Source organism: Mus pahari, chromosome 21, assembly GCF_900095145.1.
Source record: "Mus pahari chromosome 21, PAHARI_EIJ_v1.1, whole genome shotgun sequence".
Taxonomy (NCBI): Eukaryota; Metazoa; Chordata; class Mammalia; order Rodentia; family Muridae; genus Mus; species Mus pahari.
The window spans coordinates 20,717,245-20,733,648 of NC_034610.1; the positions used below are offsets into that span (position 1 = coordinate 20,717,245).

General features: G+C 53.1%; 2 protein-coding genes across 3 annotated transcripts; one reads left to right on the top strand and one right to left on the bottom strand.

Moving 5' to 3' along the window:
- The first annotated feature begins 3,569 nt into the window (after positions 1–3,569).
- On the top strand, positions 3,570–12,832 carry Ciao3 (cytosolic iron-sulfur assembly component 3). The gene is made up of 11 exons (XM_021221028.1): positions 3,570–3,673; positions 4,836–4,931; positions 6,866–7,009; positions 7,291–7,423; positions 8,974–9,108; positions 9,476–9,594; positions 10,272–10,401; positions 10,856–10,928; positions 11,208–11,345; positions 11,759–11,916; positions 12,087–12,832. The coding sequence occupies exons 1-11, from the start codon at positions 3,608–3,610 to the stop codon at positions 12,323–12,325; spliced, it is 1,431 nt and encodes a 476-aa protein (XP_021076687.1). The 5' UTR covers positions 3,570–3,607; the 3' UTR covers positions 12,326–12,832.
- Haghl (hydroxyacylglutathione hydrolase like) lies at positions 12,826–15,560 on the bottom strand. 2 transcript variants are annotated; one of them, XM_021221029.1, is made up of 9 exons: positions 15,398–15,560; positions 14,961–15,151; positions 14,629–14,693; positions 14,427–14,544; positions 14,233–14,341; positions 14,053–14,153; positions 13,765–13,866; positions 13,535–13,614; positions 12,826–13,220 (listed from the first exon to the last, which is right to left on the bottom strand). In XM_021221029.1, exons 2-9 carry the CDS (start codon positions 15,063–15,065, stop codon positions 13,052–13,054), a joined length of 849 nt encoding a protein of 282 aa, XP_021076688.1. In that variant the 5' UTR covers positions 15,066–15,151; positions 15,398–15,560; the 3' UTR covers positions 12,826–13,051. The 2 variants fall into 2 exon arrangements, with proteins under 2 accessions (XP_021076688.1, XP_029388888.1); XM_029533028.1 differs by having other exon boundaries at positions 15,432–15,540.
- Positions 15,561–16,404: the final 844 nt, after the last annotated feature.

Genomic DNA, 16,404 nt, shown 5'->3' on the forward strand with positions numbered 1-16,404 from the left:
ACACACACACACCAACCTCCACGTATACACACACACCAACCTCTGTGTACACACACACACACACACACCAACCTCCACGTATACACACACACACACACCAACCTCTGTGTACACACACACACACCTCCACGTATACACACACACACACACACCAACCTCTGTGTACACACACACACACCAACCTCCATGTACACACACACACACATTTGCACGCACACACTAACAATACATTTTCTAAGATTCATTTATTTTTATTTCATGAATATAAGTATTATGCCTTTATGTATACATGTGTATGTGCATACCTAGTGAACACAAAGGTCAGAAGAGGCCATTGGCTCCCCAAGAACTGGAGTTACAAACAGATGTGAGCTGCCATATGGATGATGGGAACCCAACCCAGGTCCACTGCAAAAGTAACATCCAATTCCTAACAGATGATAGGCCATCTCTCTTGTCCAATCCCTAACAGATAAGAAATCTCTCTTGTCCCATAAACCATTTTTATTAGCTATTTTCTTTATTTACATTTCAAAAGTTGTCCCCTTTCCTAGTTTCCCCTCTGAAAACCCCCTATCNCCCCCCCCCCTGCTCCCTAACCCACCCATTCCCGCTTCCTGGCCCTGGCATTCCCCTATACTAGAGCATAGAACCTTCACAGGACCAAGGTCCTCTCCCATAAACCATTTTTTAAAAGTTGAAGCAATCTTCCTGTCTTGGACTCCTGTGGCACGATTGTGGCATAAACTGCTCTACCTGTAGCTCTACCCCATCTTTAACAGCCTTATCAAGATACGAACTCACATACTGTACAATTGCCCCCATTTAAAGTGTACAGCCCACTGTGTGTGATGGCATTCTTCTGTAATCCCAGTGTTCATAATAAAGAATAAAGAATTTGAAGCCGAGGCTGGATTGTGGTGGTGGTGATGATGCTCGTGGAGGCAGAAGCAGGCTGTTCTCTGTGAGTTTGAGGCCAGCCTGGTCTACAGAATGAATTTCAAGATAGCCAAAGCCATACACAAAGACCCTGTCTTGAAAAACCAAACTCCAGCCAGGCAGTGGTGGTGCACGCCTTTAATCCCAGCACTTGGGAGGCAGAGGCAGGCAGATTTCTGAGTTCCAGGCCAGCCTGGTCTACAGAGTGAGTTCCAGGACCTCCAGGGCTATACAGAGAAACTCTGTTTCGAAATACAAACCAAACAAACAAATAAACAAAAGCAAACAAACAAACAAAAAGTAACAAAGAAAAACCAAAAACCAAAACCAACCGAACAAAAGGATTGGAATCCAGGCTGGGCTATTCAGTGACAATCTCTGTTTAGGAAAGGAAAACAAAACAAAACAAGATAAGACAATAGGGCTGGAGAGATGGCTCAGTGGTTAAGAGCACTAACTGCTCTTCAGAGTCTAGAGGTCCTAAGTTCGAATCCCAGCAACCACATGGTGGCTCACAACCACCTGCAACGGGATCCAATGCCCTCTTCTGGTGTTTCTAAAAACAACAAAAACCGAGTGTAGGATTTTAGTACATCAGTTTTTTCTCTTGTAAAATCGCATGCATTTGTGTGCGCACATACATGTGTATGGGTGCATTTGTGCTATGTTGTACCTGTGGAGGCCAGAGAGTAATTTTCAAGAGTCAGTTTTCTATTGCCATTGTATGAGACCTGGGATTGAACTCAGGTTCGCAGGCTTGGCTGGCAAGTGGCTGGCCATGGGTCCCAGTGCTCTCCTTGTCTCTACCTTCTCAATGGGATTACGGGCAGCACATGGCGCTGTGTCCAGCTTTTACATTAATGTTACAAGTCACACTCAACTCATTCCTCATGTCTACACAACAAACACTACATCAACTCTCATCTCAGCCTGATTGTTACCATTTCTAGTAGATATTTTGGTGACATTAATGATGTTGCAAAGCCAGGCATGGTGGCACACACCTTTAATCCCAGCATTCCAGAGGCAGAGGCAAGTGGATCTCTGTGAGTTCGAGGCCATCCTAATCCACCAAGCGAGTTCCTGGGCAGTCAGGGCTACTCAGAGAACCCCTATTCCGTTTAAAAGGGAAATGGCATCCACGTGTGCAGCATCCATTTCTAAAGACTTTGAGCCACCCTGGTCAGAAACCTCCTTCTCCACACCTGAGGTCAGCGTCCCTTCTCCAGGTTTGCCTGTCCTGGACATTTTTGCTGAATGGTGTCACCCGTGTGGTCTTTTGTGGCTGGCTTCATGCACAGCCACTGATGGCAATGTCTTCAGGGATCACCTACATTACGAAGAACACCAGGACTTTGTTCTTTCTACCGATCCAGACCCACTCTGCTCGTTCTCTCTTAGTGGGCCTTGGATACACCTCACATCCTGCCAGCCCTCCACTGGGTTTGTTCTAATAGATTTGGGTTTGGGGGGGGAGGAGTTTGAATTTCCTGGGATCTAAGTATCACCCTCCTTCCGGCATTAGAGTCCCAGCAACCCTGTATACATTTACCGAACCCAGACACTATTGTGGATGATGCCAAGAAGTGCATGCTGAAAGGAGCCTGATATGGCTGTCTCCTGAGAGGCCCTGCCAGAGTCTTATAAATACAGAAGTGGATGTTCACAGCCAACCATTGGACTGAGCGCAGGGGTCCCTAATAGAGGAGTTAGAGAAAGGACTGGAGAAGCTGAAGGGGTTTCCATCCCAAAGGAAGAACAACAATATCAACCAACCAGACCCCCCAAAACTCCCAGAGACTAAGCCATCATCAAAGGAATACACATATCTCCAGCTGCATATGTAGCAGAGGAAGTGGGGCAGAGGTCTTTGGTCCTATGAAGGCTTGATAGATACCCCAGTGTAGGGGAATTGAGGGTGGAGAGGTGGGAGAGGGTGGGTGGGTGTTATAACACCCTCATAGAAGCAGGGGGAGGGAGGATGTGATAGGGTGTGTTTCCGGGAGGGAGGGAAACCAGGAAAGGGGATAACATATGAAATGTAAATAAAGAAAATATCCAATGTAAAACAACAACAACAACAACAACAACAACAAGAATCCTCCAGGCAAACAGAAACTGTCCTTTGGCCCTGGTCTAGCCCAAGAACCTGCTTCTGTAAATGTTCTCTCACACTCCTGTCTTAACATCTCAACAGCACTTGTCGATCTCATTTTTTGGTAAGCCCATTCCAAGGCATTCCAGTGAATCAAAGTTAATTTTGTGTTCTGCTGCCCACTGCATCTGGAACCTTCCTTGAGTATTGTCAGGTCAAGGTGATGAATGAAACCCGGATTCCCACCCCTACGTGAAGCGGGAGAGGCTCTGAGTCTCTAGTTTCATTCTTTGCGTTATTTGTCTTTGCTACCCTGGTACACCACAACCAGGGGACGCACCACAACCAAGGGACACAAAGGAGACTGAACGCTGTGGCACTTGCTGCTTTAGTCGACTGGGCCGAGAGCTCAAGGCCGCCAACAGAGGGCGCGCACTCTTTTCAAAGCTTGTTGACGGAGAGAAATGAGCATGCGCTGGACTTTGCGTTTTCCCGCAGAGTGGCGGAACTGCATGCCATTTTGGTGCATTTTTGCGACACACCCGTGCGACACTCAGCGGCAGTGAGGCTGTCATGGCGTCGCCCTTCAGTGGGGCACTACAGCTGACCGACCTGGACGACTTCATCGGGCCATCTCAGGTGGGCCGGCCAAGGGCGAGTCGCGCAGGAGGAGGGTCCGAGCCTGGCCGTGCGCCTCGGGAATCCTCTCTCACCTGAGTCTTTTCCTGAGCAAGAGGACCGACCCAGGGCCCAGGACCCAGGGCCTCAGTCAGTCTAGTTCCCCTATTACTAACACAGACAACTGAGGCCAGGGAGGGCCAGACAACGCGGTTACTCGGCCCCGAGCCATTTCTGGGACCATGGGAGTGTTTAGTGGTGACAGGCAGGTTTAGTGTTAAAAAAAAAAAAAAAAAAAATGGGGACTTTTTGTTAAGTGATCTTAAACTACTGTTCTAGTAGTGTCACCCAGCTGGTGAAGCAGAGACATGATGGGGCTGGATTAGCCTCCACACACCTGTGAGATACCCCTTCCCACTCCCGTCTCAGAGCCAGTTTGTTCATCTCTGTGGACAGGGACCATGTCGAAGGGACAGGTTTGATGTCCTCTTGGGCCACAGCCATAGCTAATGTTCCCAACCTTGCCTCGAGGAAGATGGAGGATGCCAGACAGACAGCCCTGAAAATGGGAGCTGTTGCCCTCGCTGGGTATCCAGAGCCAGCCAAGTCCCATGACCCATGAAGGAGGGGCTGAGCTGCCACAGTGACAGGAGGAACTGGGCCATCTTCCCCGAGACTGGCCCTTTTCTGGAAAGCCACCAAGGTTCTGGAAGCAATAACAGGAGATGTCCAAGAGAAAGGGAGAGACAAGAAGTTTGATCTGGGGTAGTGGGCTGGAGGTGGCCTCTGGATGTTCTCAAGGAAAGCCTTCCTGTCTGGCCAGGCCTCTTGACACACTGACCTCTGGTCACACCGACCTCCGGTGGTGTGCTGCTGTCTGCACGGAGGAAGGGCGGGCTGCTCGGGGCTTCTGCATTATCTTGCACATAGAGTTTGTGGCAGTCTTCATGGTGATTCTGGGGAAAGAGTGGCCCTATGGCAGAAGGGTGGGCAGCCAGAGCTCAGCATGGCTTCGGTGCCAGGAAGGTGGTAGAGATGGCCTCGGTGGTGAGCTTCACTCTGTGGCCAGTAGCCAACCATCCCTGGGGCCCTCCGTCCTCTGTCTCCCGTCCCCCATCCTCCGTCCTCCGTCCAAGTTGCTTTCTCCTAATAGAGCCTGGTTTGGGGTCTTTTCCTGGTGTAGAATTGCATCAAGCCCGTGCAGGTGGCTAAGAAGCCAGGAAGTGGCATAGCCAAGATCCACATTGAAGATGATGGCAGTTACGTCCAAGTGAACCAAGTAAGGACCCTGAGGTCTCACCACATCCTTGTCGGGGGCTGGTGGTGGCAGGGAAGAGGAGGGAGGCTGGGATGCAGATCTGAAACACACATCTTCTGCCTCTCCCAGTCACAGATGTGGCCACCCTGAAACTCACTGCTCTCCCAGCTCTCTCTCACTGGTCACTTTCACTGAGCACTGGGAGCTGAGATGATGAACAGGGTTGCCATGGTGAGCAGCCAGTCTGTCCTGTTCTGCACGGGGTGGGGAGAGCCTCCCCTCCTCCTTTGCCCCCGATGTTTAGTAGCATAAGATTTTGGGGGGGGGTGATTCCCTCAAGCCCGTCCTCCCTCTAATCTGAAGGTTAGATCCTGATGTCTGTTAAAATTAACTCCCATGCACCACTGCCCTGAGAAGGGAGGCCCAGCTGTGGGACTCTGAATAGGGGAGGAACCTTGGGCAGGTTCAGGGAATGGGTGTATATATCACCATGAGCAGTGACAAGCCCAGCTATTTGTCTACAACAGTGACCTCGTGACATTCTGTGGCACTAGCTAGACCCCAGTGTACCAGGAGGCCCTGATTCTCAACAAGGGGTCCCATGGATGGAGGGACAGAGGAAGGTGCCCATCACCACTGAGCTTTGCTTTAAGGACAAGTGGCCTCGTCCACATGATGCTGGTGTAGCCTGGACCTGTGAGCCTTTGGTTTCCTGGTGTGGTTAGCCTCGGGTTGGGACATTGGCACCAAGCACAGGCTCAGAGAATACCTGAAGGGACTTCAAACTGTCTAGCCTTACTTCTCTGGTCAGTTTGGATCCCTGCAACTCACCTAGCCCTGGCTCAGACCATTTCTGCATCTGCATCAGTGTTGATAGACTCAGGCTGGCACCACGTTTGCATGACAAGAACCACTGAGGGTGTCCTGGAGGCCCTGATTTGAACATTGGGATCCTGGATCTGTTCTACCAATTCTGGTGGTTGTTACTGCCTGTACAGCCTTCTCTCCCATCCCCCACCCTCTCTTCCTTCCTCCATTCTTGGCTATCCCTCCTTTACTTCCAGCCTGTCCCCACAGACCAGAGAGCAGCAGCCAGTCCCAGCAGGTCAGTTGCTTCTGCACTGACTTATGGAAAGCCAGCCTTGCTCACGGGGTCCTGGCCCTCCAGCCACACCTGTGCCAAAAGCTGGAACTTGCTGTCAGTGGGAACACCTGGGGTGGCTGAAGCATCAGTGTATTTGTGTGACACACATGGGTGTCAGGGCTGGACAGAGCTCCCAGGTGGAGTGTTTGCTGGTTGTCTGCAGGGCCCTGAATTCCATCTACTGTCATGAAGTAGAAAAAGAAAGAAAAGTAAATAAAAATGAAAAGAGGATGTCACAAGAACCCAGTCTGCAGCACTTGGGAGGCAGAGGCAGGCAGATTTCTGAGTTCGAGGCCAGCCTGGTCTACAGAGTGAGTTCCAGGACAGCTAGGACTACACAGAGAAACCCCGACTCGAAAACAAAACAAAACAACAACAACAAAAACAACAAAAAGAACCCAGTCTGCTCTCATGCTGGTTCTTTTTGGTTTTTCAAGACAGGGTTTCTCTGTGTAGCCCTGGCTGTCCTGGAACTCACTCTGTAGACCAAGCTGGCCTCAAACTCAGAAATCCGCCTGCCTCTGGCTCCCAGGGGCTGGGATAAAAGGCATGCGCCACCACCGCCCGGCTTCATGCTGGTTCTTAGTGGTGTAAGTGGAAGTCAAAAGGCTACCTGAGCATGGTGGCGCATGTCTTTAATCCCAGCACTTGGGAGGCAGAGGCCAGCCTGGTCTACAGAGTGAGTTCTAGGACAGCCTGGGCTACACAGAGAAACCCTGACTCAAAAAACAAACAAAACAAAACAAAAAAAATGCTCCTTGGACTGCCATCACCCACAAGACTCTCGGCTCCAGATTTTGCTCACCTGCAGGATGGAAGAACCCAGAAACTGGAGAAGGCCAAGGTCTCCCTGAATGACTGCCTGGCATGCAGCGGCTGTGTCACCTCAGCAGAGACAGTACTCATCACCCAGCAGAGTCACGAGGAACTACGGAAGGTTCTAGATGCTAATAAGGTAAGCAGTGGGTAAGCCCAAGCTGCCGCAGTGCCCCAGCTGCCCCAGCGCCACAGTGTATGTCATAGGGGGGACACTCAGCTGGTCCACCCGTCTCACTCCCAGTGACTCCTGCATCTTTAGGTTTCGTGGTTCTTGTGTTAGTGACGTCTGACAGTTAGGCCTGGAGCTCTGGGCTGTGTTCTGAATGTCACTGTGGCTGACTGTGGTGGGGCCGATGGCCTCTGTGAGTCTGTACAAAGCCCGCAGAGCCAGAGACTTTTCTCTGTCTTGCTTTGCAGGTGGCAGCACCCGGTCAGCAGCGGCTGGTGGTCGTCTCCGTATCACCACAGTCCAGAGCATCACTGGCTGCCAGGTTTCAGCTGGACTCCACAGACACTGCCAGGAAATTAACTTCATTCTTCAAAAAAATAGGTAGGCACAGAACCTTGAGTGAATGAGGGCGGCTGGTTCCGGGACTCCTCCCGCCCCCAGGCACATGTCACTCACCCAGAGCTGTGTTCTGACTTTGTACTATAGTTGTCTAGTCACCTGTCCCCTGGGTGGTATTAGTGTTTTGGTGTTTTGACACTAGGTCTAGACTGGATTAATCTTGAACTGCCTTCATGGAGCAAGTGCTGGGACTGTTTGCAGGTGCCACCTTTGCGGATTTGTTTGTTTGAGACAGGGCCTCACTTTGTAACCCTGGCTTGAGTAGTCAGGGCTGGCCACAAACATGCAATCCTCCTGCTTCAACCTCCCTAGAACTTGGATCACAGACAATGTGTTACTGTGCCCAGCTTAGGTTACTATTTGTTTTTTTAATTTTTTCTCATGTATCTATTTTTACATATAATTATTTTGAGTGTGTGTGTGAGTGTGTGTGTGTGTGTATGTGTGTGTGTGCGTGTGTGCATGTGTGTGCGTGGGTCATGGGACCATTCTCAGGACTTAGGTCTCTCCTTCCACCACGTGGGTTTCAGGCATCAACCCAGGTCATCCGCTTTGACCGCGAAGACCTTCCCTGCTGAACCATCTTACTGACTCCAGGGACTGTTTTTCGCGCATATTGTCACATCCGTTGGGTTCTGGCTTGGGTAACCTTTGGCTTACCTCTGTGCCAGGAGTTGGGGTGGAGGAAGACATGAGTGTCCAGCAGCCTCTCCTGGGGAAGTGGAGGGACTGGGCTTCCATGGTGCCACCTCCACAGAATGCTTCTCCTGCCTGTTAAGATGACCTGGCACCATGTCTACAATGAAAATAGTGTACTGCAGGGGCTATGAGTTGAAAGGCAGGCACCCCATGCTCCTGTGTGACCATTGCCATGGTAACAGGAGTCATCGTCAGTCCTCAGAGTCCTAAGGAAAACCAGCTGGGGGTAGTGGTCCTGGTGAGTGTTCAGTCCAGTGTCACCCCAGGACAGTCTGCAACCCAGAGAGAGGCGAAGAGCCAGGAGCACAGCCTTCCACTGGGATCCTGCAGGGGCTTTAGCGTATGGCCTAGGCCAGGCTGGCAGACATCTACAACGGCTCGCTGTGGTTGGAAATCCCAGTGAGTCTTGTCTACACAGCCCATGCAGGGTTACAGCAGTGTGGCCATACAGGTGGCCCTAACCCTCGGGGATGTCGTCATCAGGAGGCAGTTGGGGAGGCAGAGGTCTATGCACTGCAGGTTGGTCTGGAGGTGACCTAAACATTCAGGGCCAAGGCTTATGGTACAAAGGCTTAAACACATTCAGAATGGTGCCAAGGCAAAGTGTGGTTTTAGGAATTCTCTGGGGGTGATGCTGGGGCAACTAGGCAGCTCTCAGGTCATGCACACAGCAGGTGCTGTACCTGGTAAAACAGTGCTTCCTACGAGCCTGCGTGCTGGGGTGCCACTGGGACAGAGGGCAGAGATGCCCAGGTGCTTGTCTCTGTGGGGTCTGTGGGTCTCAGCAAGTCTCTGCTGCCTTTGGTGCTAAGACGCCTTCCATCGCTTTCCAGGGGTCCACTTTGTCTTCGATACTGCCTTTGCAAGGAACTTCAGCCTTTTGGAAAGCCAAAAAGAGTTTGTGCAGCGCTTCCGAGAACAAGCCAACTCCAGAGAGGCCTTGCCTGTGCTGGCTTCCGCCTGCCCAGGTGTGTCCATGGCTGCGTGGTTGTTTAATTGAAGTTAGGACGTCATGATGTGGACAGCTTGACCTGGAAAGTGAAAAGAACGGGGAGGGCTCATCTTCAGAGAAGGGTAGGAATGTCGGCACCTAGGAGGCACCTGAGGCCTGAGGCATTGCCTGGAGTCACTGGCTCCTGTTGGTAGCATCTGGATGCCAGCCTTCCCATGACAGTGACGACAGGATGGGTGGTTTAATGCCGCAGTCATATTCTTTTTTTGTGTGATTCACTCCACCCCCAGAATGTCATCTTACTGCCAGGAGAACAGCTGTTTGTGAACCACCCCAGGCCTGCCCTATGCACACCCCAAACCTGTTCGTTCTTTTTGGCTCAGGCTGGATCTGCTATGCTGAGAAGACACATGGCAACTTCATCCTCCCCTACATCAGTACAGCCCGGTCCCCGCAGCAGGTTATGGGCGCCCTGGTCAAAGACTTCTTCGCACAGCAACAGGTAACAGGACTGTGCATCCCCAGACAACATGTGAGAGATGGCCTTCTGGCTGGCCACTCATCTGTTGCCTGTGACCATGGCCCCTTCTGGGCGTTTCTGGGTGACCGCCGGTGGCCAATGTCAGCCTGAGTATCTTGCTTGCTCAGCCAGCCTGTTAATACCTCGGCTGTCTTTTGTCAAGCCCTGGGGGCCCGGGTCTTATAGAAAAAGCACTTGTCACACCCAGAAGTGGCTTAGACTCCATGTTTAAGGAGCAGAAGACCAAGGGCATGAAGCACACCCCACAGGCTGTTGGGTGAACAAATCAGACCTCACTTGAGGTCATTTCCAGTGATTCACTGGTTCTAGCCTAAAGTCACCCCACTGATAGGACGAGGAAGGGAGCTGGCTTCTATAGTACTGCAGCCGCAGGCACCGGCGTCACCCCATGCAACCCCTCTACGTGTGCACAGCCACACACTTCCCTCGAGTCTGTGTTGTCTCCACCATGACTTGACCTTCTTTCAAAGGCAGTGAGAATTTATCTCTGGGCTGCAGCTGCCTGTTATCAACAGAGGTGGGAGAGACGATCTGTGGCCCTGGTCACTTGGTGGCCTGAGTAAATGCTTAAGTCACCTCTGCCTCACATCTCACTTCTGAGCTGTGACGGGACTGAGGCTTTCATACTCTGTCTGTAGCTTCTGACTCCTGACAAGATCTACCACGTAACAGTGATGCCCTGCTATGATAAAAAGCTAGAAGCATCCAGACCTGACTTCTTCAACCAGGAGTACCAGACCCGTGATGTGGACTGTGTCCTTACAACAGGTGCAGTTACCATGCATGACTCTCTACCCTCTGTCATCTACCCAAGCACTGGAGTCAGGGACATAGCTGGGGAGGGGGAGGGGGCTTCTGTGCGTGCCTCCCAGGAGCCTGTGACCAATGGAGCCCCGGTATCGTATCCTTGCTGGTTCAAAAATGAGTCCTGAGGGCAGGCAAGATCTCATCTAGTCCCTGTGGATCATAACTTCACCTACTTCTAAGTGGAGTAGCCTGCCTCCCACTTACAAGTCAGGAACACAAACTAGAAGTCCAGCCTGCCCTGGACTGTCAGTGGCCCTGACTCCTTTTACAGTGCTCCAGGCTGGAATGCCTCCCCGTGGGTCTGCAGGGGCTGGCTGGACTCACTGTCCCACCACAAGCTGGCATAAGTGTCCCTTGGGGATGTGGAGCACAGCCTCCTCAGATCAATGAGAGCATGTGTTGTGCTTCTCTGCAGGAGAAGTCTTCAGGCTGCTGGAGGAAGAAGGAGTCTCCCTCGCGGAGCTGGAGCCTGTGCCCCTGGATGGCTTGTGAGTTGGTGGTGGGGACTGAAAACTTTATTTGGGATCAGATGCTGTCTGTGGGGTGGGGCAGTGTCTTGTCCCCTCCTTTCTATCCAGGCTGCCTTCTGGCCGACTCCAGACCTCCCCAGAGCCTGGCTGAGGCCCAAGAGTGGCTGAGTGTCAAAGCAGGGCCTGCTCTAAAGCCACCTGAGCTTCCCAGGGCCGCCATAAGGACAGTTCTTAATGTCTAACTACAAGAGTCCTCAGACGTATTGAGCCTCCTGCACTGACCCGCCCCTCTCCCAGAACCAGTAGTGTGTCTGCTGAGGAGCCCAGCAGCCATCGGGGTGGAGGCTCAGGAGGCTACCTGGAGCATGTGTTCCGGCACGCAGCCCAAGAGCTCTTTGGAATCCACGTGGCTGAAGTCACCTACCAACCCTTGAGGTCAGCAGGGCAGGCACTGAAGTGAATTTGGGGGAAGCCCCCGGAGCCCTTGGCACAGTGTGTCTCCTCTTACGAAGTGTGAACAGACAGGTCTGAGCAGAGACTCTGTGCCAGGATGGTACGAGCAGGGGCTAGAGGGTGCCTGGCATGGGCACAGCCCCTGGGCCTGGGGTTTCTCACATCTGCTGGGCTTCGTGTTTGCCCTTTGGAAAATAACCCCATGTTAAGATCAAGGTAGAGATGAGTTTGTCTGGTGGGGCCATGGATACAAGCTATACCCCCTTCTCCATCACCCCCCCCCCCCCGTGCGAGCGCCAGCTGGTACTGCACTGAACCCCAGAAGGCTTCTGCCCCTGGGCAGGGACAGGCTCTCATGGCGATGTGTTTTCACAAGCCTACTCCTGTACTTTTAGGAACAAGGACTTCCAGGAAGTGACACTGGAGAGGGAAGGCCAGGTGCTGTTGCGCTTTGCTGTGGCCTATGGCTTCCGCAATATCCAGAACCTCGTGCAGAAGCTGAAACGGGGCCGCTGTCCCTACCATTACGTGGAAGTAATGGCCTGCCCTTCAGGTAGCTCCTCCTAGTACAGCAGGCTCTGCTTCCTGGGGTAATCCAGCATCTTTCCACCAGTGGGAGTGGAAGGGGTAGGACAGCAGGGTGTGTCCCCCTCTCCACACCCAAGGGGTCAGAGGGCTAACCCAACATCCTGTCACCATGCCCATGCCCCTCCTCCACCACAGGCTGCTTGAATGGAGGGGGCCAGCTCAAGGCTCCGGATACAGAGGGCAGGGAGCTCCTTCAGCAGCTGGAAAGACTGTACAGCATGGTGAGGAATGAGGCGCCCGAAGATGCGCCTGGGGTCCAGGAGCTGTACCAGCACTGGCTGCAAGGAGAGGACTCAGAGCGGGCCAGCCGCCTGCTGCACACACAATACCATGCCGTGGAGAAGACCAGCTCAGGCCTGAGCATCAGGTGGTAGGACGCCTTGAGTCTGTGAGAGCCCCGGGGCCAGCACCAAGACTCACAGGAAGTGTGTGTGGCAAAGCCCACAGGATACACTGGAGACCCTCAATGCAAGGAGAGCTCCAAGATGTGTTGGACTCTGTGCTCCAGGATGCACTGGCTACACGTGGGCCCTTGGAGATGCCTGACCCGTGTCTCTGGCTGGTAATGTTGCCTGCAGCCCACATAAAGTGCAGACAGGATCAGAAGTAGCCAAGTAGGTTCAATCAGGTTCCAGACTCTTCCTGGGGCCGTGGACATCTTGTCAGCCCTGCTGTCCTTGTCAGAGTGTGAGGGGTTTCATTCCTGTAGGTAACCCCCGAAGCTGTAACGCATAGGGCAGGCACCTGGTGGGCCACCCAGGCTTCTAAAAGCTGTTTGCAGGGCCTTGGGCTCTGGGCAGTCTGTCAGTACCACGCCTTTATGCCTATGAGAACTCCATAGCTGGGTCTCACCACTAATAAACAGGCCTGCACCTCTGGAAGGATCTGCTGTGTGTCTGGTACCACACTGGGCCTTTCAAAGTTTTATTCACCCTCCTCAGTCACCAGATATGTCTCTGGACCCACAAGAACTCCTACAGATCCCACTTGTACAGCTCCATGAACAGTAGAGACAAGGAAGACACCACTTGCTGGTTCTTCAAAGCAGGGTGGCAGGGGTCCCTGGGGCAGTGTGGGGACAAGCAGGTTCCCCACATAGTTCACTTTTCCTGGTGTGTGCTCAGAAGCCCCCACTGTAAGGCCAGGAGTGCCCGGACCTGGGGCTGTGGCGGCTCCAAAGCAAGCTGGAAGTGCGCTCGCTTCCTGCAGAGTGTCTCCAGGACCTGGGCTGGTGCCACCTGGCCTGTGAACGCACGGACTGGATCCTCTCTGCAGGGAAAAATATGCTGGGGAATTGTGCGGTTGGCCAGCTGCCCATGGGGGTGGGGCCAAGCAGGGCAGTGGATGGGAGGAGGGCCCTTAATAAATGACCTTCTCTGGTGCCAGGGACATTCAGCTCAATAAATAGTCCCTAGATACCCTCCTAACTACTCAAATGACTGCCAAAGTGGCCCTGAGGATGCAGTCCTGAGACTGCTCCACGGGGAGACTTGCAACTGGCAGTGCACACAGCCTCGTGAGGTTGCCCTACCCACTGCGAAGGCTCGGGCCCCGCCACAGGTCTAGGACACAGCTGTACTTACGTCACCCTTAGGAAAGGGTTGTACATGAGCTCCTCGCCCAGCGTCGAAGGCACAGTAGGAACATCATCATCGTCCCTCTTCTGCAAAGATCAGGCCCCTGATTACAACTGGGCCTCTGACAGCCAACAGCCACACATGGAGGTTAAGGTGCAGCTGGGCAAACCCCGGGCCCAGCCAGCAGAAGCCTCATTCTGACTCCCCACCCCACCCCCACCTAGCAATGGATGCACCTGGGCCCAGGACAGCTTAGCTTGCACGTGGTTGTTGCAGGGCTCCACTTTCTGTGCAAACTCAAGATTGCTCAGCGTATGCTCATGACCACAGAACACCTTCTGCAAGAAGCGGGAGCCCAGTGAACACACGTGTCCCAGGCCAGAGAAGGGCCAGGCACTCCTAGCCCCAACCCACCCAGGTCCACACCACCTTTACCAAAGCAGGACAGGTACAAAAGCACGGGTTAAATACCCGGAGAAAGTCCAGTGCCGAGCAAGTGGACCCCACAGGAAGCCAAGGCTCACCGTCTCGGGTGGAAGGGTACCCAGAGTCTTGGTCAAGCTCTGGTACATCTGGGCAGTGTCCTCCAGGTGCCAACCACAGCCTGCCACTGACAGAGCATCCCCTAGGGAGCAAAGAGGGTCAGAAGGGGGTAGGGAGGGCACAGTGGACTTGGGTAGGTAGATGAGTCCAGGCTGCGGTACCAGAGAAAAGGGCTGGTGGGTCCGGGCATTCATCCTCCCACAGGAAGTAGCTCATGTGGCCAGAGGTGTGGCCCGGCGTCAAGAGGCATCGCACGTGGATGGCCCCAAACTGCGATGGTGAGGCATTGGACCTGTGAGGGTCACTGGGCAGGCCCGGACCGGACCCTCCCCACCCCTTCTGGGTGCATGCTCACCTGAAGCTCTTCTCCATGTTCCAGCTTTCGGGTTAGAGCGCAAATGCGCTCATCTGCTCCCATGACAGCCAATCCTGGCAGCAAGTGTGCCAGCTCCACATTTCCACGTGTGTGGTCCCTGTGAAAGTGTGGGAGACTGGTCAAGTCGGTGTGCTAAGGGAAGAGTCTGCTTTAGGCCTCAACACACACCCTCTTTACTTACCAGTGATGATGGGTGGACAGCACCGTGGTCAGAGACACTCCCTCGCGGCCCGCAATCTCCAGCAGCTGGGAGAGATGAAGTTAGAGTGCTGCAGACGTCCAGGTGGGCCACCCACCCCATACTGGCACACTAGTGCAGATAAATTCCATAGGCAGGCCGGGGACCCAGGGCAGCAAAGGTTAGGGGAGAGATCGGGCAGACAATTACTGGGGAACTTCGACCATCAAAAGTAGTCATACTTTAGGGGATCCCAAAGATAATATCAAATGACTTAAAAAATAAGGGGGTCCACTCTGCCCTGGGAGTCCCCTGATGGCATCCTTTGTCCTCACCCTCTTGGCCACAGCCACGTCTACAGCTACGGCCTCCCGCGTGTGTTCCTCAATGATCAGGTACATGTAGTTGTCTTCAAGTACCGGGATGACTTTGACCTTCATGGTCGCAGACCTCGGCCAGTCCGCACTTTTTCAACCTAGTGAATCCCTTCTCCTGAGTTGCACGAGTCGGGTCAGACACACACACACTGGAGGCACAAAGGAAGAGTTGCTCCGCTACCCATGAGCTTTCTAGATGAACTGCTTCAGTTCCAAGCTCCAAGACTCAGGGGCTGCCTGCCCTGCTCACCTCAGACCCTGCCCATTGTCCTAGCTTCAACTTCCCGGAAAAGCTACACAGCAAAGCGGATTCCTTCTAGCTCCGCTCCGGGTACCAGTAGGCCCCGCCTTCCTTACCAGACCCCGCCTCTCTTAACTGCACTAGGATCCCAGACCTGGGTGGACCTCGTTCCCTGCTGTTCTCCTCACTCGCACATGAGCCGCCAATCTAGTCCTGGAGAGAGTGTGGCCGCTGCCCTCCGCGACATCACCACTTCACGGTCGCGATGCTGAATGAGTACTGCAGAGACCTGATGGACGATCGGTGGAACTGCGCATGCGCAGAAGGGACCGCACGCACCGGTTGGACACAGTGGCGCAGTGCGCATGCTCCAATTCAACCTCTGGCAAGGGCACCTCCTAAAGCCTTTCTGCTTTCCAGGCTGAGCTAGCTCTCAAGGTCCAGTACCCCTGATTATGCCCACTTCTCACAGACAGAGGGTGATGGTGTGTGTCCAGCTCGTTCGCTTGTTAGTGTGAGTTTGACTGACACAGGAAGATACACAAGAGTGATTCTCAACCTGTGGGTCAAGACACCTTAAAAAGTGAAAGGGGCCGGGCACGGTGGCACACGACTTTAATCCCAGTACTTGGGAGGCAGAGGCAGGCAGATTTCTGAGTCTGAAGCCAGCCTGGTCTACAGAGTGAGTTCCAGGACAGCCAGGGCTACACAGGGAAACCCTGTCTCGAAAAAAAACACCAAAAAAAAAAAAAAAAAAAAAGTGAAAGGGATCGGGGCTGGAGAGATGGCTCAGTGGTTAAGAACACTGACTGCTCTTCCAGAGGTCTTGAGTTCAGAAACCACATGGTGGCTGACAACCATCTGTAATGAAATCTGATGCCCTCTTCTGATGTGTCTGAAGACAGCTACAGTGTACTTACATATAATAAACAAGTCTTTTTAAAAAAAAAAAATTTAGCCAGGCAGTGGTGGCGCACGCCTGTAATCCCAGCACTTGGGAGGCAGAGGCAGGCGGATTTCTGAGTTCGAGGCCAGCCTGGTCTACAGAGTGAGTTCCAGGACAGCCAGGGCTACACAGAGAAACCCTGTCTCGAAAAACCAAAAAAAAAAAAAAAATCTTATGGCTGGGGGTCTCCACATGAGGAACTGTATTAAAGGTCT